General features: G+C 46.7%; 1 protein-coding gene across 1 annotated transcript in view; it reads right to left on the minus strand.

Annotated features, from left to right (window-relative positions):
• LOC130489505 (trafficking kinesin-binding protein 1-like) overlaps positions 1-12,694 on the minus strand; it is a 39,743-nt gene extending 27,049 nt beyond the window's left edge. Inside the window, exon 1 of the mRNA XM_056863246.1 lies at positions 12,556-12,694. Coding sequence (XP_056719224.1) covers positions 12,556-12,694 — 139 coding nt within the window. The remainder of the gene's footprint in view (positions 1-12,555) is intronic.
• Positions 12,695-23,013: the final 10,319 nt, after the last annotated feature.

Consider the following 23,013-nt stretch of genomic DNA (forward strand, 5'->3'; position numbering starts at 1 on the left):
GGGCAGGGACCTCATCAGGGTATAATGCCATAGAGTCCACCCTCCAAAGTAGCCAGTTCCTCCAGGAGAATTGAACTCAGTCATCTGGAGATCAACTGTAACAGCAGATCTCCAGGTGCTACCTGGAGGTTGGCAACCCTAATGATAGCCCACACCACTATAAATCTATTGCTCTGCAAGGAACCACAGCTTGTTCTCTCTACTTGCCAAAAATTCCACAACCAAGCTGGGATTTGAGAAAGGTGGACAAAACTAACGTAAATAAACTTAGATTTCCCGGGTCAGAAGTCCAACATTTCCCGTCAACATTTAAGGCAATTTTGGCATTCCCTGTATTTAGGTGGACTTGGGCCAGTCATACACACTCAGACATGAATTCAGTTTGGTTTGCTTTTAATTGCCAATTTCCACTTGCCATCCTGAAGTCTTATCACTCAGAAAGGCACCAAAAAAGGTTCCGGGAAGGGGTGTGTGCATTAATATTATGTGCGAAAATGTTCTCACGCTCTGGAAAGTGGTACAAATTAAAATTGGTTTCCTGGCTCAGAAGCGACGTTGGATGGAAGAACCACCCTCTGAGAGAGAGACGGTTTCTGTCGCACAAGACAGGAAGAAATGGAAAAAGCACATTATGGTCAAGACATTATGGAAGAGACATTTCCGGTTCTTAAACAAGCTATTTTGTGCAGTCAGCCTCCCCCTATTTAGGGCATCTCCCACGGTAGCGTCAGTTCCAATCATATCAGCCTCTTGCCGACACCTCCCCCAATAACTTCTTAACAAAGGACCAGGCTGACTCACGGCTTGTTAACTAAGGGTGCCAACCTCCAGGAGGTTAACAAAACCCAAAATAGCAGAAAACATTCACTAGGAAAATTGGTTCAATTAGGCATATGTATTTCCAAATAATGCATTCATTAGTGATACCAAAATCAGACGCAAGTTGACGAGACACTCGCAAAATACTTTATTGATTTGAAATGCTTGTGATTCAACAGCACATATGTGAATTGACATGATTTAGAATTTATATGATTTTGGTATCACTAATGAATACATTATTTGGAAATACATATGCCTAATTGAACCAATTTTCCCAGTGAATGTTTTCTGCTATTTTGGGTTTTGTTAACTAACTATATAGCAGGCTAACTGTATATTTATCCAACCTCCAGGAGATAGCTGGAGATCTCCTCGAATGACTACTAATCTCCAGCTGACAGAGATCAGTTCACCTGGAGAAAATGGCCACTTTGGATGGTAGACTCTATGGCAAACCCATAAACCCCGCCTTCCTCGGGCTCCACCCCCAAAACCATGCATAAATGACCTGAAAAGGTTTACACCACCGATAGTTGGAAACCTTCGCAATCAAAGCAGCAGGGTTCTCCAGGGGACACTGTGGAGTTAAGACTCCTGGATTCGATCCAGAGTCAGGATTCTCAGGTAAGATCTCATGCTTGCCTCCATTTCTCATCCCCTCTCTAGCGGGCAAAGCCAACACTTGTTGTCCAGTTAACAGGCATTGTTCATACCCCGCAAGGATAAATCTACCTACTCCGAGGTGTTCGGCCACATGCAAGAAGTAGGTTAGCATGAGGGTATCGGAGAAGACATCAAATTCCATTATGTTATTCTTGGACACAGATGCTGTGCAATCAGGCCCCGCCAAAGCAGAATTATGGCCTCCGCTTCTGCCAGCCAAGAGAACATGCTGCCCTTCTCTGCCCAATTGCCACGCCACAAGCCCGTTAACCCCGCCTCCTTTCTGGCCTCCGTGCCGACTGGCACGTCGATGCCGCGGATAGACGCCGCGGCGGACCTCTGGTCTGCCTGCCCTGCTTTCCCCCTCGCCCTGTCTCCATAGGGGACCTCCTTTGGCACCTCATCATCCAACTGAACCATAATTAGAAATAATTGGAGCATGAATTCCAGCAGAGCAGGGATAAATCACCCAGATGCGCCAGCAATGGAGGGTTATTTATATCGCTGTTCTGCGGCCAGCCAAGGTCCAGCCTACTAACACCCTATATTCCAGAAGCTCAAAAAGCACAACAGTTTATAAGGGAGTACAACTATACATACATACATATACATATATGTATACATATATACATATATACATATATATATATATATATATATATATATATATATATATATATATATATATATATATATATACATACACACACACACACACACACACACATACATATACATACATATATATTCCTATGCAATGCTGTTTGATGAACGGTTAACTGATGGTTTATCTGATGGATTTTTCCCCTTTCCTTTCCTTTTTTCCTGTATCCCTATTTAACACTGAAAACTAATTAAAATATTTATTAAAAAAAAGCACAACAGTTTGGAAGCTCAGCGTTTTGGGCTGATACAAAAGTCACACATTTAGCCTCGGTGTCTGGAGATAACAGCAGAACCAAGATGCAGAACCAAGATGCCCCCTTCAACACCGAGAGAACTTCAGTTCTGGAAGCGATGACCTGGAAGTCAGTCATTTGTCCCTACCTTGAAGGGGTGCTGTGAGGACAGCCGAACATCTTGCAGTCAACACAGGGGCCATTTTAACCCCCCAAAAACACTACTGGAACGAATTAGCTACTCCAAATGAATGTTTTAAAACTGAATTCACGGGGAAAGTGGTTCGAGGATGTTTTCCTTTCAGGACATTTGGTAATGGTAAAGCAATGGTAAACAATGCCCCCCAAATTATAGCCGGTTATCACTTACAATTTACTTTCTGTAAAACACAACCAACCAAAAAAAAAAAAAAAAGCAGCTGGGGAGAAAACAAACCACAGATAATCTATACTTTTTTTGCCATTGGGATTTTGTTTTTTTTAACCACACTGACTAAAATCTCCCACTGGAGTATTTTTAATACCCCATGGGTTTATTAAATAAACAGTGATCCAGGGAACTGTTTTCAAGTGGTTGGGGGAGATACAGCCTCTCATGACTACCACAAAACAAAAATTACAAATTTTGTGGGACATTTCTACCCCTAGGTACATGGAGAATTTGGTTTGGGATGGAAATACGCTGCAAATGCAACGTGTGTGAGCTTTTTCAGAGGATGGTTTGAAGGCTAAATGTCTCCAGGTCTCAGCTCTCACCAGGTGACGTCCAGTTCACGAAACACATCAGGTGATTTGCAGTGTGCCACAGCAAGCAACTCTTCCTTAAAAATTTGCAGACGAGCTGCATTTTTTAGACATATCTTGGTTTTACTAAGCAGGCAAATCACACAACTGGCTTGCAGTAGAAATATGGTTTTTTCACAAAGAAAGAATATGGAGGCATTAGGGTGGAGGAATGGCTCGTCCCTTCAGGATAAATGACCAGGAGCAGTGGGCAATGCTCTCTCCTGTATGGTAGCTGCCTTCTATATATTTCCCTCAAGGAATGAAATTGTGTAGACCAGCAGTTCCCAACCTTTTTGAGTCATGGAGCACTTTTCAGGAGAGAAATTCGTCATGGAGCACTCATTTTCACCTAGCACCTATATACTAAACCAAATGACAGTAGTATTTTTCTTTCCAGTCTCTTCACCGAGCACTAGGAGACGTTTCGTGGAGCACCAAGGGTTTGATGAAGCACTGTTTGGGAACCGCTGGTGTAGACCAAAAGCCATTGCCAATCTGGTCTAATCAGTTTCACCACACCACCCATTTGTATAGGACAGGGGTCTGCAAACTGCGGCTCCTGAGCTGCATGTGGCTCTTTGGTCCGTTGAGTGCGGCTCTCCGAACTTGGTTCGGAGCCCCTGCTCTTGCACCCGCTCACGCTGGCAGCCAAGCCGGCGCGCCTGAGAGAGACAGAGAGAGCAGGCGAGCGGGCGCGCTGTCTCCCCTCCCCCCCCCGCCGTGGAGAATGGCCAGGTCCCCCTTTCCCTTGCCCTCAATGGTTGGGAGGCTAAAGCCTCCCCTCCCCTCTAGCCGCAAGATTGCTGGGCGGGCGGCTCGCCGGTTCCTCCCCCCCGCCCATCAGCTGTTGGGCGGGGCGAGCTTCCGCGGGGCGGGCTTCCTTTGGTAGACCTGGCCTCCGGCTGAGTCCCATTGCGAGGCCATGTCTACCCACTGGCTTCCTTGGCAGTAGACCTGGACTCCGAGGAGGGGAAAAAGTCCCCCTTCAGAGGCCAGGTCTACCAATTGGCTTCTATGGGCCTCCGGAGGCCAGGTCTACTGCCAAAAAGCCAGTGGGTAGACCTGGCCTCCCAATGGGACTCAGCCGGAGGCCAGGTGTACCAATAAGCTTTTATGGCGGTAGACCAGGCCTCTAGACGAGGACTCCGGATGGGGAGGGGGAAATGGCAGGGACTTACAATTTAATTTTTATCAATAAATAAGATCACTATTAAGTATGATATCAAGTTTTATTCAGTATACCTATAGTTTAATTAAGACTTAAAACTTTAATTAAAGTTTATTAAGTTAATAAACAGTGTACCTACCTATATAGTTTAAGTTTAAGAAATTTGGCTCTCAAAAGAAATCTCAATCGTTGTACTGTTGATATTTGGCTCTTTTGACTAATGAGTTTGCTGACCCCTGGTATAGGAGGAAGAAACTTCCTTCTACCCATCAGACTCCCCCCATCCCACACTCACCACAACACAGTTATCTGCCCAGTGCCAAGACCAGTATTAGATCCGCTGCTGTAATGCTAAAAGAGGATGATGAGAGGGAACGCATCTTGGTCATCTTCTGGGCATGTAGTGGGGGTCACTGGGGTGTGGGGGGAGGTAGTTGTGAATTTCCTGCATTGTGCATGGGGTTGGACTAGATGACCCTGGTCCCTTCCAATTCTATGATTCTATTAAGTCGCTGCCGATGAAAATGAAACAAGACTAGAAACAAAGGGGTGCTATTAAGGCAATTCACCATCTGTCAATTGAGAACGAAACCTTAACAACCCTCACAAGGATGTTGAGAGGAGCAAAGAGGTTCAAAACCATCAAGAAGTACTTCATCAGCTGAAAACAGGACACATGTCAATGATAGCCCCCAGTGCTTTGTTTCAATCCTAGACTGAGAACACCAAAGTTCTTTGAGCCAGGGTATAACCTTCACTCTTAAGACAATCATGGCATTTTGGAGACTAGAACAGGGGTCCCCCAACATAGTGACCACCGACACTTTTTCTGGTGCCTGCCAAGCGTTTTTAGGAAGTGGGTGGGGCCAGGTAGGGCTTTTGCCCAGCAAGGCTTCTGATTGGCTGTGCAGATTTTTTTTAAATGTTGCTTTGGCAGCAGCTGCCACCACTGCACAAGGATCTGCACCGTGTGACTGAAGTTAAGCTGTGGCCATCATTTTGTGGCTGGCTCCGCCTCTTGCAGCAGCCGTTTTGTGGCTGCGCCCACCATGCCATTTCACAATTCCAAATGTGCCCACAGGCTCAAAAAGGTTGGTGACCCCCTCCGACTAGAAGATCAACCTACAGGTCTCAAGACATAAGCTTCTGTGCGTTTCTCTCAAACCTACCCACCATCCAGACGACTTCAAATAATCCATGCAACAGCAGAACGGACACCACCACATCTTTTCAAGCAAACTGAGTCTCCAGCTGAATATCTGTTGCAGAGCTAAATAAGCAAAGGAGAGCCCTAACAATGGCAAGAGGGTCGGCCTTGCCTTCAGCAATCCTGGAGGGAAAGTATAGGAAGTTATCATGATCTGAGTGGGGATGCCCTTGCAGGCCAGGTGAAATGGAAAATATAAGTCATGTTCTATTTAGGTGTATCTATGATGAGAGAATCCATCAGAAGCTAATTCTTCATCTCATTAACGCAATAGAATCCAGTCCAGAGAAGAGAAAATGAAATTCCTCTTATGGGAGGGAGACTCTCGGTGTTACTTGCAGGTAGCCAAGTATTGTTCTGCAGCAATTAAAATCCATTCGGAAAAAGTTTATTAGTGTTAATAAGGTTAATTTTAATTGATATATTTTTATCTGTATTTTATACAAAGAGATTATTTTATCATGTCATCGGTTTCATTGGCAAGGTCTGTATCTTTTCTGGCTAATGCCGTAATAATACATTTCTCAAGCAAACTGAGTTTGCAAAGCAATGCAACAATCAAAACAATAAACCCAAGAATATAAAAAACAGAAATCTCTTCCACCAAAAAATGGAGGAGGCAACTCCCTGCCCTAGGACCAGGGTACGTGATGATCCACCCCTTCCTAGAATCATAGAATTGGAAGGGACCACCAGGGTCATCTAGTCCAACCCTCTGCACAATGCAGGAAATTTACAACTACCCTCCCTCCACACCCCCAGTGACCCCTACTACATGCCCAGAAGATGACCAAGATGCGTTCCCTCTCATTATCTGTTTAAGATTATAGAATCAGCATTGCTGACAGATGGCCATCCAACCTCTTCTTAAAAACCTCCAGGGAAGGAGAGCTTACCACCTCCCGAGGAAGCCTGTTCCACTGAGGAACCGCTCTAACTGTTAGAAAATTCTTCCTAATGTCTAGACGGAAACTCTTTTGATTTAATTTTAACCCACTGGTTCTGGTCCGACCTTCTGGGGCAACAGAAAACAACTCGGCACCATCCTCCATATGAAAGCCCTTCAAGTACTTGAAGATGGTTCTCATCTCCCCTCTCAGTCTTCTCCTCTTCAGGCTAAACATACCCAGCTCCTTCAACCTTTCCTCATAGGACTTGGTCTCCAGACCCCTCACTATCTTTGTTGCCCTCCTCTGGACACGTTACAGCATGTCTACATGTCCTATCATGTTCAGTCCACCAGTCCAGATTTTTCTCCCCACCTACAGAGATGAAGCAGGCGGTGACCAAAGTCAGGGATTTTTCGGTGGTGGCACCTGACCTTTGGAACGCACCCCCCCCCCTGCTTGAGACTCACTGGACACCTACTTTATTGCCTCTGAAGTGCCAGGCCAAAACATTTCTTTTTTCCCCAGGGCTTTTAACTGGAAAGTTCCATCTTTACCAACTGTTTTATGGCCTGCTTCCAGACCATTTTTTGGCTTGCTTTAACATGAACAATTTATGACTGTCATTTTTATGGTTTTGCTTTACTTTAAGAAAAACTTGCAAACTGCCTCCAGCAGGTGACGGAAGATGCAATGAAGTTATTAATTAATTACTTGCAAAATTTTCTGCCGCTTAGAAAACATTCTAAAAACATAAATCATCATAAAAAATATTAAGACCCAGTAAATAAGAACAGGGTCAGAGTATAAAACGTGTAACAGCTTAAAATGGGTCAAACATTCCTCAGGCGAAAAACAATCTATATAACATTAAAAAAAAAAAAACTAACCTCTCAATTAAAAGCTTGGGCAAACAAATGTTTTTGACTGACCCCTAAATGAGAACAGTGTAGATGCCAGACAAAGCCTTAAGGGAGAAGGGCATTCCCACAGGTATGGAGCCACCAATGAGAAGACCAGCCTGCCTCAAAACTTGGCAGAGAGGGAGGTAGGGTTGCCAGCTCTGAGTTGACAAATACCTTGAGGTTTTGGAGGTAGAGCCTGGGGAGGGTGGGTTTGTGGAGGGGAAAGGCTTCAGCAGGGTATAATGCCCCAGAGTACACCTTCCACAGCAACCATTTTCTCCAGGGAAACTGCTCTCTATTGCCAGGAGATCAATTGTAATAGCAGGAGATCTCCAGGTGCCACCTGGAGGTTGGCAATCCTAGAGGGAGGGGCCTGTGAAGACGATGGGGCAGCTGGGCTGGACGGTATGGGAGGAGATGGCCCTTCGCGTATCCTGGCCCCAGGCCATTCAGGTTAGACCCTACGCATGAAAAATGCAGCTACAAAGCCTTGCCAAAAGGAAACTAAATTCCATTTCAACGATCCCTCGATGCCTCAGAAGGAGCCCCCTACAGATCCAGGCTCTTAATCCACGATCTTAATTATAAACAAAGTAAGTGGATGTTATCTGAAAGCAATACACCAGCTGTGGGGGCAGATGGTAGGCAGGTATGGAATCCTTGATCCCTTCTTCAGACTGCCCACCCCATCCCGAGCCCTCTAAGCAGCCTACTCAGACACAAAAGCTTGGAGCAAGAGGCGAGGAACACGCAGGCACAGACAGAAATATAATCGGAGGCTGGAACGCACCCGATGGATACCCTTGAACCCTAAAGGCACAGCAGCGCTGAGTGACACCACGAAAGCAAAGCTTGAAATGGTTGTCAACAAGTTATTCGTTTAATCACACCTTGCTTTTCTAGAGCGATGCCCACGGCAGCCCGCAGCAAGCCAGAGCAACAAACCCGGGAGCCAAGCAAATCAATATGAACCATAAAACCCAAAATCATAGAGTCATACAAGCATAGAGCTGGAAGGGACCACCAGGGTCATCTAGTCCAACCCCCTGCACAATGCAGGAAATTCACAACTACCTCCCCCATACATCCCCAGTGTCCCCTACTCCATGCCCAGAAGATGGCCAAGATGCCCTCTCTCTCATTATCTGCCTAAGGCAGTGGTTCCCAACCTTTTTTTGACCAGGGACCACTAGGACTTTTTTGTTCGGTGCAGGGACCCCAAGGTTCAAAATAAAAATTCTGAGAATTTGAAAATAAACTTTAATCATAACTGTTAGTTAAACATTAAACTTAGAATAATATTTGAATGAATATATATATATATAAAATAATAGAGAACTTTTAATTGAAAATATTAATTTATTATGGGTTTATAACTTTGTTTCGCGGACCTTAATTTAGTTCTCGCGGACCCCTGGGGGTCCATGGACCCCCGGTTGGGAACCAGTGGCCTAAGGTCATAGAATCAGCATTGCTGACACATGGCCATCTAGCATCTGCTTCAAAACCTCCAGGGAAGGACAGTGGATTTTGCCATTTCACACAATAAAATCCAGCTGCAAAGTGCGTTGAAAGTGCATTATTCGGCATGTGTGAAAGCGCTCTAAATGTATTTGCCAGTAACTCTTCTCTGCCATTTTGGGGTGGAAAGGCAATCCTCCATGGAGCAGTGACTTTACTCTCCCCAAGAGAGCCTTCACACTCTGTACTATCCTCTTCCAAAAGCTTTGCACACCTTGAACATTCAGGTTTTAACTCATTCCTCTCTAAGCGCTACTAATAATGAGACAGGCACGCCTCCTCAGTAAAAAAAAATATCATTTCTGCATATAAGCTCAGGATCTAGGAACTAATTTCTAGTTGTGTCTTTTCAGAAGGTGGGAAAGGAGAGTGAAAGAAGAGGGAGGGTGTCTTTCGGCAGCTCTGGGGAAAGAACAAGACCCAGAAGGGTTCACGAAATTAGGGAACTAGGAAGAACCACAAACAGTGCAATCCTGTGCAGAGTTTCTCCAGTCCAAGCCCACTGAAATTAATTAGCTTAGACTGGAGTGACTCTCTTGAGGATTGCACTTAAAGTCACCTAATCGAACCCACTTAGTGAAAGGCAGAACGATCTGCTTAACAGCTCTCTATGGCAATCCAGGCCTGCCAACCCCTATCAACTTCTCTCCAGGCCTGACGACGGGGTGGGCATAAGGACTCCTTGGTTCTCTCTGAAGCCTTTGTTTACATTATGATGGTGGACTCCGATCTGGAGAACCGGGTTCGATTCCCCACTCTTCCACATGAGCGGCAGACTCCAATCTGGCGACCTGGGTTTGCTTCCCCGCTCCTCCACACCAAGCCATGCTGGGTGACCTTGGGCTAGTCACACTCTCTCAGCCCCACCAACCTCACAGGGTGTCTGTGGTGGGGAGGGGGAGGGAAGGTGATTGTAGGCGGAGAAAGTCGGCATATAAAAACCAGCTCTTCTTCTTCTTCATTTAACAAGGGTGGTTTGATCAGGAGGGTAGAGAAAGTAGGAAAAAGTTAACATTTATGTGGATAGGTAGTTATTTGGAGTATATAAGGGACATGCAGGTGTTTTGCGCCTCAACAACGAGAAAGGGTCTAATCAAGGCCCCTGGTCTAGTTATATGATTTGAAAGCAGAAAAGGCACCCACATGAGAAAAACATGACTGTTTACTATGTCTGTGGTGGGGAGGGGAAGGTAAGGTGATTGTAAGCCGGTTTGGGTCTTCCTTAAGTGGTAGGGAAAGTCAACATATAAAATCCAACTCTTCTTATTTATTTTTCCCTTTTCTCCCCAAGAGGGACCTAAAGTGGCTTACATCATTCTCCTCCTCCTCCATTTTATCCTCACAACAACCCTGCGAGTTAGGTAAGGCTGAGAGGGTGTGACTGGCCCAAGGTCACCCAGCATGCTTCCATGGCAACGTGGGGTTCGAACCCGGGCGTCCCAGCTCCTAGTCCAACACTTTAACCACTCGCTACACTGGACACACTCCAGGGAGGGAGCAGTCCCTCATGTCCGCCGGCGCCGAAGACTGTTGCCATACTAAGAGCTCTAGCAGTTCCACAACGCATCGTCGAATGGTGGCACTCCCTGCCCCAGGATGTGGTGATGGCTGCCAACCTGGAAGGCTTGTTCATGGAGGAATGGGCTGTTCATGGCTACTAGTCAAAATGGATACTAGTTATGATGCAAACCTATTCTCTCTAGTATCAGATGAGCATGCCTGTTATACTAGGTGCTGTGGAGCACAGGCAGGGTAACGCTGCAGCAGTCGTCTTGTTTGTGGGCCTCCTAGAGGCACCTGGTTGGCCACTGTGTGAACAGACTGCTGGACTTGATGGACCTTGGTCTGATCCGGCAGGGCCTTTATGTCCTTACGTTCTTATGTTATGTTCTAATGGTTAGAACACTCAAGGCTGCTGGAAGTCACAACTGTATGTTTGCAAGCCACAGTTAGATTTATTTAAAGTAGGTTCCCAACCTTTTTTCGACCAGGGACCACTAGGACTTTTTTGTTTGGTGCAGGGACCCCAAGGTTCAAAATTAAAATGCTGAGAATTTGAAAATAATCTTTAATCATAACTGTTAGTTAAACATTAAACTTAGAATAATATTTGAATATATATTTTTATAACAGAGAACTTTTAATTGAAAATATTAATTTATTATGGGTTTATAACTTTGTTTCGTGGATCTTAATTTAGATCTCAGGGACCCCTGGGGGTCCACGGACCCCTGGTTGGGAACCAGTGATTTAAAGGGTTTAGGATTTAAACAAGGGTCCTGACAGGCAGAAATAAAACAGGTGAAGTAGAAGCATGGTAATACGGTGATGGGGAAAGGACAATTTCTTTCTGCTGAATCCACAGACACAAGGCGGGTGGGGGAAGGCATGGCTTAGAAAATCAGGGCAAAGCAGCCAGACGTGCCCTGACAAACAGCATCCTGCAGACACTTAGTAGGATCCAGGTTGACAGGCCGCCTACCTCAAGCCAGGGTTGCCAACTTCCAGGTGGGATCTGAAGATCTCTCAAAATTACAAGCGACCTCCAGAAGACAGAGATCAGCTCCCCTGGAGAAAATGGCAGGAGGGGATGTGGCTCAGTAACAGAGCATCTGCTTGGCATGCAGAAAGTCCCAGGTTCAATCCCCAGCATATCCAGTTAAAGGGACTAGGCAAGTGGGTGATGTGAAAGACCTCCGCCTGAGACCCTGAGAGCCGCTGCCGGTCTGAGTAGACGATACTGACTTTGGTGGACCGAGGGTCTGATTCAGTAGAAGGCAGCTTCATGCGTTCATTATTCCCCACTGACGTCCAGGTCCTCCCCCTCCCTAAACCCTGCCCGCTCCAGGCTTCCCCCCCCCCCAAATCTCCAGGAATTTCCCAGCCCAAAGCTGGCAACCCTTGCAGAGGCAGACGAAAGAAATGAAGGGTGGGGGGGAAAGCTGCCCAAACCCATCCCGATGACGCAATGTCTGGGCACCCGAACGGATCTGGCCCGACACTCCATGCAACCTGTAAGCTCACGAGGCTCCTCGAGAGGAGGAGGAGGAGGAGGAGGAAACCAGGCAGCTGAAGGTCAGTAAGAGAGAGAGAGAAACGTCCTCCCCACCAAGCACTTCTCCTACCCCACCTCGCCTTTACTCCGCTCTCTTCTTTTTATAAAAAATATATTTATTTTTCTTCATTTAATATATCCATAAAAAACAATATAGTAATGATAATAAAGGGAAAAAAACATCATTCTAATTTAACAATCAAAAGACTTCCCCCTCTCCCTCTCCCGTCTAAAATTAAATGGCATAATCTTTTGCTAACAGGACTAATCCCAATATTATTTTACTTGATCTACTCTTATCCTATCCAACACTATGAAATCAATACCGAATATAAACATCAACACAAAACATGAATAAGGGATTCGATCAATGAGTATCCTTTACACGGTCCCGTTAAAAAGTAATTTTCACGACCCGTCCTCCGAGCCTCCCACTCCCCCCAAAAAAGGTTCATTATCATTCCGGTCGACCAAAGCTGTCAGCTTCCCCATCTCGGTCAATTGCAGCATCTTTTTTTATCTGGTATCTCAACTGCCTTCCATCTAGCTGCACAGATCGACCGAGCAGCATGGGTGGCATAAAGCAAGAAAGCTCTATGCGTAAAAATAGGGTCCGGTGGCATTACTCCGCTCTCTTCTTACCCTCCTCCAGCTCCTGGGACATCAGATCCGTGTTATCATCCAATTCCGTATTCCCGTTGACTTCGGCGTAAGAGGGCGGGCTGGACCAGAACTCCATCCCGGGCGAGCCCAGCGCATCCTCGACCTCGGTGGGCAACATGGGGCCGGAGGGAAGGACGCCCTTCCGACGCGCGCTGCACTCGCGGGTTTTGCAAGAGGGAGGAAAAAGGCGTCTCCGCACCAGGGTCGCCCATCCGGCTCTCTTGCGCCGCAGCCTGCAGCCAACCTCCACCCACCCTTATTTATAGAGTTGGCCCCGCACCTGCTAGGAAAAGTCCACTTGAGCCTGCAAGAGAGGGGGTGGGGATGGGGATACCCAACCACGCCGCTCAAAGCAAGGAGCTGAGCGGAGGAGACGAGTTAGGGGCTGACGCTAAAATGCTTGCACGGGGGTCCGAAAGATAGTTTGGGGGGGCCAAAGGAAGCAGCAGGATGCCTGGCACTCCGCCGCCCCTTGTTGCGTAGCCGAATGGAGCCTCCCAGCTCCATCTTTATGCAGTATTTTTTTTTTTTGAATGGGAGGGTGGGTTGCTTCTCTGTAGAGATTTCTGGGTTAATTAATCCAGAGTAAGCGCTGGAGGAAAACAAATAGCGCAGGGCACGTTGTAAAACCGCGTTTTATTATCCCCAGTTTTGCCAAAGCCGTTAAACATGGGCCAAGGGAGTGGGTGACTGTTGCATCTTAATTCACAGTGGGTAGCTGTGTTAGTCTGTCTGCAGTAGTAGAAAAGAGCAAGAGTCCAGTAGCACCTTAAAGGCTAACAAAAATATTTTCTGGTAGGGTATGAGCTTTTGTGAGCCACAGCTCACTTCTTCAGATACAGCTAGAATATTCTAGCTGTGTTTGAATGAATGAAAAACCTTTAATGGCATAAGTAATATTACAATTGTTTGTAGCTGTATCTGAAGAAGTGAGCTGTGGCTCATGAAAGCTCATACCCTGCCAGAAATTTTTTGGGTTAGTCTTTAAGGTGCTACTGGACTCTTGCTCTTTTCTACTGTTGCATCTTAGTTTAAGTCATCTACACACACGATTGCCAAGTTTTTCACCAAGCGCTGCTAGTTTGGGGTGGGTGGGAGCTGGTTAGGGTTGCCAACAGACTGGGAGAAATCAGGAGGCAACGCTGCCCCTGGCATGGAGGTGAGCATCCTTACTACCAGTTAATATCTGCAGATGAAATTGCCACTAAAGACACTGGATGAAGGCCTAGTATAAACAAACAGCAATTTGGCAATGCACGTGCGAAATGAGAAAGGCAGAGCCTTTGCCTTGACAGAGGGCTGGCGATCTAAATGTCTCCACGAGTGATGTCTAAAAAGAGAAAGAGCAGATTTCCATTGATGATTAGGGTTGCCAGCCTCCAGGTAGCGGCTGGGGATCTCCTGCTATTACAACTGATCTCCAGCCGATAGAGATCAGATCACCTGGAGAAAATGGCTGCTTTGGCCATTGGACTCTATGGCATTGAAGTCCCTCCCCAAACCCCGCCCTCCTTGGGCTCCACCCCAAGAACCTCCTGCTGGTGGAGAAGAGGTACCTGGCAACCCTATTGATGATTTGTGGCAAATGGACTAATTCACTGCAGTTCCATGGGCATTTCCTATGGTATATTTTAGGGCTAGTCTGGGTGTATAAGGTGCCATCAAGTTGTGGCCGACTCATGGCGAACTCAGCAAGGTGCTTTCCAGACAATGAAAAGCAGAGGTGGTTCGCCGTCGCCTTCCTCTGCAGAGTCTTCCGGGGGGGGGGGTCTCCCTTCCAAGTACAGACCCTGCTTAGCTTCTGAGATCTGACAAGGTCAGGCTATACCATGCTGCCTTCCCTCCCAGGGATAGTTATACCCTACTGCAATTGATTCCAAAGAGATTGGGTTAAGAATTAAAAAAAATGAGCAATTGGCTGGGATCATTGGACAAAAGCAGGTTACTACCAATATCCTGAAGCCCAAAACAACTACTAGTAGTCGTCAAATTTATTTTATAAGGCTTTAGGCCATCACAATATAAAAGCAATATAACAACAATTTTAAAACCAATATCGTTTTTTTTTTAAGGGGCCCGTACAATTCTATCCAGCTTTCTACAATTTATATTTGCTTCTCTCTAATTTTCTTGGCTGCCAGGCCATAAAGTGCCATTTTGGGGGGGAAATATAGGGATCCATATCTGATAACAAATAAATAAATTTATCCCTAAAACAACTATGTCACATAGTAAACTGTGCAAAGCTAGGACAGACTCTCATCAAGGCTTTCATCTTTGGTTAGCTAGGACTTAAATAACCTTTTTTTGTTGCCTTTTCTAGGAAATTAGGAGAAAAGAGAAATTGGCAGAACCACTGTTATCATCTTATACAGACTTTTATGTAGAATCAAGACCATCCTACTATCCATAGGAGACCTGTATATCATACCGAGGGCTCTCGGCAGCCCTCCAGTTACAGCAGACAGGGCATTTCAATCAACATGGAAAGGGAGCCATGCATAATTGATACTGGGGCTTTAATAATAGAATACGTTTTCACCAGCAAGCCAGAGCTTTCACCAGGGAAGCTGAACAATTTCAGAGCAGCAGAAAAGACGACAACCTGACTTTATCTTTTAGAGAATGACCTGGATTTTGAGGGAGCCACGAATTCCCCAACTGTGGAGAACAATTTTGGAAGTGCTGCTAAGCCTTTAACCTCGCAAGAGGAAATTTAGCAGGGTTTGGTAGGGTAGCCAACTTCAGCTTGGGGGAGCTCAGCAGGCCTAGGACTTCTGTTTCTCATAGACTCTGCGATATAGAGTCCACCTTCTGCAGCTGCCATTTCCTCCAGGGGAACTGATCACCGTAGTCTGGAGATCAGTTATAATTCTGGGAGAACTTCAGCATCCAGATGAAGGTTCATAACTCTACAGGTTGTTTAAAGATGTTTTCCAGTGCATGCCTAAACTGAGTCACACTCTTATAAACTCGCTGGGGTTAGAAAGGTGACCGTGTAACTGCTTTGACCTTAGGGTTGCCAGCCTCCAGGTACTAGCTGGAGATCTCCTGCTATTACAACTGATCTCCGGTCGATATAGATACGTTCTCCTGGAGAAAATGGCCGCTTTGGCAATTGGACTCTATGGCATTGAAGCCCCTCCCCAAACCCTGCCCTCCTCAGGCTCCGCCCCAAAAACCTCCCACCGGTGGCGAAGAGGGACCTGGCAACCCTATTTGAACTGCACTGATAGATGCTGGAAGATTTAGACAGCCTCAGACATATACTCCACTAATGAACACTATCAAGCTCTTCTGCAGATCCCCTTAATTTCAGTTTTCAGTGGGGCTTTCACAGGAGAACCTTCCAGGGGATTGGGCCCTAAGGGGTCAGATTTGTTTGTCTCCCACTCTGTTGTGCAAACAACAGCCAAAATCCCTCACCTGAGCCAGGTGCTTCACTTTGCCTCACAGTACAGCCCTCCTTGGGGTAAAACCCCCAAATGACATCCTGACAGAGGACCAAGTGTTCGCTGCAACTTTCCGTCAGTGGAACATAAGGATATGCATGGCTATACTCAGAACCGAACACACATGACGCTGCCTTAAACTGAGTCAGGCCCTTTTTCAGTATTGCCTGCTCTGACCAGCAGCAGCTAGTCTCCAGGGTCTCAGAAGAAGAAGAAGAGTTGGCTTTTATGCCCCAATTTTCTCTACCTTTAAGGAGTCTCAAACCAGTTTACAATTGCCTTCCCTTACTCTCCCCACAACAGATACTTTGGGAGGTAGGTGGGACTGAGAGAGTTCTGAGAGAACCGTGACTAGCCCAATGTCACCCAGCTGGCTTCATGTGGAGGAGTGGGGAAACAAACCCGGTTCACCAGATTAGAGTCCGCCGCTCATGTAGAAGAGTGGGGAATCAAACCCGGTTCTCCAGATTAGAGTCCACCGCTCCTAACCTCTACACCACACTGGCTCTTTCACGTCAACAACTACCTGACCCTTTTTTAAACTAGAGATTATAGGAAATGAACCTGGGACCTTTTGCATGCAAGGAAGATGGCTCTACAACTGAGCCACAGCCCTCTTCTCAATGTGGTAGCAGGCAGGTAATCCCCAGCCCAGAATTAGCCCTCCTGTTTGGCCCACGTGAGCCAATGCAATCTGATTAACCTGTCAGATTAGCCAGAAGATTCAACTTGATCATCATGATGCACAGCATGCTTTCTTGCTCCTCTCACAACACATTCCCCCCTCCCCGCTAAACTGAAAAATACCCCCAAAAAGAAGAGAATGGGGGAGAACACAGTGGCCATTTATTCATGGAAGGTTTTGCCTTGGAGTTGCCACTCTTTAGATGCACTTTTCCCCCATTCATATTCTCAAAACTCAACAATAAGCCCCCATGCGGAGTTTTGAGAATTCGGATGGGGGAAATGTGCATCTATAGAGTGGCAAATCCAAGACAAAACCTTCCATGAATAAATGGAGAGAGAGAAGCAACCAAAAGAAGAGGAACTGGGTACGCAACACAAAGAAAACAACCCCGGAAATACAAGTAATATCGTGCATAGTTATTTAATTAGAAATTCCCAGTGTATTTCATCAAGTTGTTTAACAGTGAGCTAGACTATTTACATCATTCTTCCTTCAGTGACAGTTTTTAGAATTTAGAGAGGCTGCAAACGTGACGGCTAAGCAAACATAATTTTGAAAATGACAGAATACTATAAAAGATGAGAGAAGCAGAGCAGGGCTAGCATCACACACATAAAGCGGCCTTCTACTGAGTCAGGCCCTCGGTCTATCAATAGGGTTGCCAACCTCCAGGTACTAGCGGGAGATCTCCTGCTATTACAAGTGATCTTCTTCTTCTGGCAACAGGAAGGTCAGGTAGCGGTGAGCACAACAGCGGGTATAAACGGGACTGTAAGAAGACGCCACCGCTCAAAATAGCAGGGATTTTCTAGGACAGTCAGGAAATCACCTCGGCCAACTTTATTAAAACAAGATTAGCTACCAGCGACCTGGTGAGCGGGTTTGGAGAAGGGAGCAGGGAAGAAAGAATATCCTTATTTAGAGCTTCCTGCAGAACTGGCAGCAATGCTTCATGTTGGTTCCCAAATGCCAGAATCGAGCCCTGCAATATGGGAGCTGGTACGGTGCAGCAATCTTAAGCAGAGTCACACCCTTAAAAGTACATTGAAGTCAATGGGCTTAGAAGGGTGTATAACTCTGCTTAGGATGGCACTGTTAAGACTATGAGGCGAGGGACATGGAGACCCAAGATAAATATTCCCTGTCAAGCTCATGATGCGGTCTTGGTCTAGTCATTCTCAGCTTAGCCAGGGATGGTGGAGAAGAAGAAGAAGAGTTGGGTTTTACATGCCGACTTTCTCTACCACTTAAGGAAGAATCAAACCAGCTTACAATCTCCTTCCCTTCCCCTCCCCATGACAGACACCTTGTGAGGTAGGTGGGGCTGAGAGAGTTCTGAGAGAACTGTGACTAGCCCAATGTGACCCAGCTGGCTTCATGTGGAGAAGTGAGGAAACCAACCCAGTTCTCCAGATTAGAGTCTGCCGCTCCAAACCGCTACACCACGCAGGTTCTCTCCAGACTACAGAGATCAGTTTCCCATGAAAAAGAAAAGTCGGTTTTTATATGCCGACTTTCTCTACCACTTTAAGGAAGAATCAGTCTGGCTTACAATCACCTTCCCTTCCCCTCCCCACAACAGACACCCTGTGAGGTAGGTGGGGCTGAGAGACCTCTAAGAGAGCTGTGACTAGCCCAAGGTCACCCAGCTGGCTTCATGGGTAGGAGTGGGGAAACCAACCCAGTTCACCAGGTTAGAGTCCACCGCTCATGTGGAGGAGTGGGGAATCAAACCTAAACCTCCAAATTAGAGTCCAGCGCTCCTAACCACTGCTCTTAACCACGACACAAAGCTGCCAGGACATGTGACAGCCCCGAGAAGCACCTGCAGCTCCCGTGCCACTGCCCCATCTTCCTTCCCCTGCCCCGGTGAAGGAGGGCAGAAGAACAGATCTGCCTCCTTCCTTAGTGGAGGGTGCAGCAGCTGGCCCAGCCTGTGAGGCATGTGCCCTATTCCCAAATGAAGAATAACTGAAGAAAATACCAAGACCACGGTCACACAGCCCGGATAACCTACAAGATCCATAGCTTGCGCTCCACCATTTTATACCAAGGCGCTAGAAATCACATGGGCCTTCCTTGCAGACTTGTTGTGAAGATTGCAGGAAGAACAAATGTTTTCAAAAGACATGGAAACGCCAAAGGCTATTATTAACCCATCCTACATTCATAACTCCCTTTCCTCCCACCCGCTAACCAAACATAGGTTACTTACAGAAATAGTCCAGGGTCTCCTTGGTCTGCTGTGGGGTAAGGCGGCTGGCGGCATCGGAGGCCACAAGAGGTGTGTGAATCCAATCACCATGGTCGTAGCCAAACACTGTGTCTGCCCGGAGCTGGTAGAGGGGCAACTGTTCCCCAAGAAGGCTAATGATTTCCACCTCGGGGACGTTGGTGCTAGTACAGAGCTCTTCAGGGACAGCGTTGGGGGAAAGCAAAGAAAGAAGGTGGGGTCAGTGCAGGGGACGGGGAGTAGGGTTGCCAACCTCCAGGTGGTAGTCAAAACCGGCTACAAGTGCTACTCAGAAGTTGTGCATTCAAAGTGAAAGCACAAGCAAAAGTAAACCCACAATAAGGTTACTACAATACAATATTGCTGTTTAGAAAAATATATTGAGAACAAAAATCTCACAAACACAACCTCAGTTGAGCAAACAGGAAATTTGCAGTTGGTCTAATATAGACCCAATATAACGACGCAAAAAGCGTTACAAAATGGTAAGTATAGGCAAAAATGCTCAATTCGTTTCAAGTCCATACATATAAATTGCAACAATCAGGCAACGGAAACAAGACGCTGTGCAATGGAAATCCGGTATAATTCCATTTCATGTGGAACTTTTTCAAGCTCTTAATCCTTCCGTGCACAATTCATTCAATATACAAAGGAGTGTGCCTTCCTTGTATGCATGGACGGCAAAGTAAGACGTCTTTATGGCATTGATGTCCCTCCCTTCTCCAAACCCCGCCTACGTCAGACACCCCCCCCCAAAAAAATCTCCAGGTATTTCCCAACACGGAGCTGGCAATCCTAATAATCAGGGGCCTCTGATCTGGAGCCAAAGCCTGGTGCACACCCTGTGCTTGCATACCCCTGAGTAAAGATTAGGATTGCCAGCCTCCAGGTGGTAGCTGGAAATCTCCCAGAATTACAACTGATCTCCAGGTGACAGAGATCAGTTCACCTGGAGAAAATGGCAGCTTTGGAAGATGGGCTCCATGTAGGGTTGCCAACCTCCAGGTTGCAGCTGGAGATCTCCTGCTATTACAACTGATCTCCAGCTGATAGGGATCAGTTCACCTGGAGAAAATGGCAGCTTTGGCAATTGGACTGGCATTGAAGTCCCCTCTCCCCAAACCCCGTCCTCCTCAGGCTCCGCCCAAAAACCTCCTGCTGGTGGCGAAGAGGGACCTGGCAGCCCTAACTCCATGGCATTATACCCCATCGAAGTTTGTCCCTTCCCCAAACCCTGCCCTCCCCAGGCTCCACCCCCAAAATCTCCATGCATTTCCCAACCCAGAACTGGCAACCCTAGAAAAATTACCCAGCCCTGGGTAAAGGTATATGTATGCGGGAACAAAGCTTAAAGCTGCAATCCTATGCACATTTCGATGGAAATAAGAGTCCCCTTTAATAAAGAAGAACTTATTTTGAAGAAGAGTTGGTTTTTATACCCCGCTTTTTTCTACTGTAAGAAGTCTCAAAGCAGCTGTAAGCTCTAGTCCTGCGGCTACAACTGGCCCAAGGTCACCCAGCTTCATGTGGAGGAGTGGGAATCAAACCTGGTCCTCCAGACCTTAACCACTCTTAACCGCTACACCAAGCTGTCTCTCATGGTAAGAGTAAACATGCTTAGAATTGCACCAGGTAAGAGTACCAACTTTTAACTGGCCCTGCTCTCATGTTTTTAGAGCCAGCGTGGTGTAGTGGTTAAGAGCAGTGGTTTGGAGCGGTGGACTCTGATCTGGAGAACTGGGTTTGGTTCCCCACTCCCCCACATGAGTGGCGGATGGTAATCTGGTGGACTGGATTTGCTCCCCCTCTCCTCCACACGAAGCCTGCTGGGTGATCTTGGGCTAGTCACAGCTCTCTTAGAGCTCTCCCAGCCCCACCTACCTCACAGGGTGTCTGTTGTGAGGAGGGGAAGGGAAGGCGATTGTGAGCCAGTTTGATTCTGCCTTAAATGCTAGAGAAAGTCAACATATAAAAACCAACTTTTTCTTTAGCAGTAGCCCAGCACACAGAAATTATGTGAGTTAAGTTTCCTGCCCCCACTCTCTTAACTCTGTGCCAATATATAACCTGTCCGCTAAGCTAGGTGTGTCCAGAGGCTCAAGGGCAGGTCCAGTAAAAATGAAAAAGTCAAATTTCTGTTGGCACGGAAATGACAGAAAAGTTATTAGATCTAGCTCCCATGTAAGGTTATGGGAGCCACAGGTGTTATTCAGAAACACAACTATCATTCTGGGATGCCTGGGCAGTGGATTGTTTAAAATTCTAGAACAGGATTCCTGGAAAACTTGCACCAGAAAGGAATCTGTGGCTTCAAGACAGTTGAACAAATTTATTGGAGACTTAGTGGATGGCATTTCCTTCCACTAGGAATCAGCAGAACCACCACATCACAAAAGCCAGTGAGGTATACCGGTTAGAGCGTTGGGCTAGGATCTGGGAGACCTACGTTCGAATCCTACTCTGCCACAGAAGCTTGCTGGGTGACCTTGGGCCAGTCACGCTCTCAGCCCAAGCTACATCACAGGGAAGTTGTGAGGACAAAATGAATGAGAGGAGGACGGCGTAAGCCCTCTTCAGGTCCCCGTCAGGGAGAAAGGCGAGGTATAAACTAAGTAAATAATTATTAATTAATAAATATCTGGGCCTGGAAAGCATCAGTGTCATCTTATGCAATTTTAACACAAGATATGAAAACGCGAGATGGAACCCCTGTTTTAGCCCAAAGCTCAGTTGTTGTTATTGCTATTTTTAAGTGATATGCAGACACAGAGTTCAAAAACAGGCAACTAATACTCCCCCTGGAATCTGCTTCCCCAAATGACTGTTCACAGTTTCAAAAGGTGGGAATAGGGTTGCCAGGTCCCTCTTCGCTACCAGCAAGGGGTTTTGGGGGCAGAGCCTGAGGTGGGTGGGGTTTGGGGAAGGACTTCAATGCCATAGAGTCCAATTGCCAAAGCGGTCATTTTCTCCAGGTGAACTCCAGGATGTAGTGGTTAAGAGCAGTGGTTTGGAGCGGTGGATTCTGATCTGGAGAGCCGGGTTTGAGTCCTCACTCCTCCACATGAGCTGCAGAGGCTAATCTGCTGAACTGGATTTGTTTCCCCACTCCTACACACGAAGCCAGCTGGGTGACGTTAGGCTAGTCACACTCTCTCAGCTCCACCTACCTCACAGGGTGTCTGTTGTGGGGAGGGGAAAGGAAGGTGATTGTAAGCCGGTTTGATTCTTCCTTAAGTGGTGGAGAAAGTCAACATATAAAAACCAACTCTTCTTCTTCTCTACCGGCTGGAGATCAGTTGTAATACTGGGTGGAGATCAGCAGCAGGAGATCTCCAACCACTGCCTGGAGGTTGGGAACCCTAGGTGGGAATCATCTCTTGCCCAAGCGCATTTGACAGCTGAGCAAAATTAGGTCACTGGTTTAATAGGGCCTGTTTGGCATTTGTTTGTAACACAACCTCTCTCTGGATCACTGAAATGTTGGAATGAAATTCAGCACACGAGTCCAGGATACATTACATTACAAACTTGAACGCTAGCTCCACTCCTGCTCCCAGCAGAAGGAGCGAAATGCATTCAAGTGCAGTGTTTGCCGTGAAGACTGAAATACTGGAATGAAGGTTGAACATCTGTAAGACGATGTTCTACATTTCAAGCTCAAAGGTCAGCGCAGGGCCTGAGCACATGCGTTTTGAGGGATGGGGGAGAAAGATATAAGACACACTGCAAGGTAATGGGTTGGATCCAGTGCAGAGTAGTGGTTAGAATGTCAGACCAGGATCTGGGAGACCCAGCATCAAACCCCCGCTCTGCCATGCAAGCTCGCATGGTGACCTTGGGGCGGCCACATAGTTTCAGCCCAACCTCACAGGGTTGTTGTGAGGGTAAGACAGAAAAGAGGGGAACAATGTAAGCCGTTTGGGGGCTTCACTGGGGAGAAAGGCAGGGTATAAACGGAGTGAGTAAATAAATTAAGCAACCAGATGTTCCCATGGTGAAAAGGGGGAAGCAGGATCTCCAAACAAGTCTATGCTGGGGATCCTAGGACCTGCACGGACAAA

This window comes from Euleptes europaea, chromosome 18 (assembly GCF_029931775.1).
Source record: "Euleptes europaea isolate rEulEur1 chromosome 18, rEulEur1.hap1, whole genome shotgun sequence".
NCBI classification, from domain to species: Eukaryota; Metazoa; Chordata; class Lepidosauria; order Squamata; family Sphaerodactylidae; genus Euleptes; species Euleptes europaea.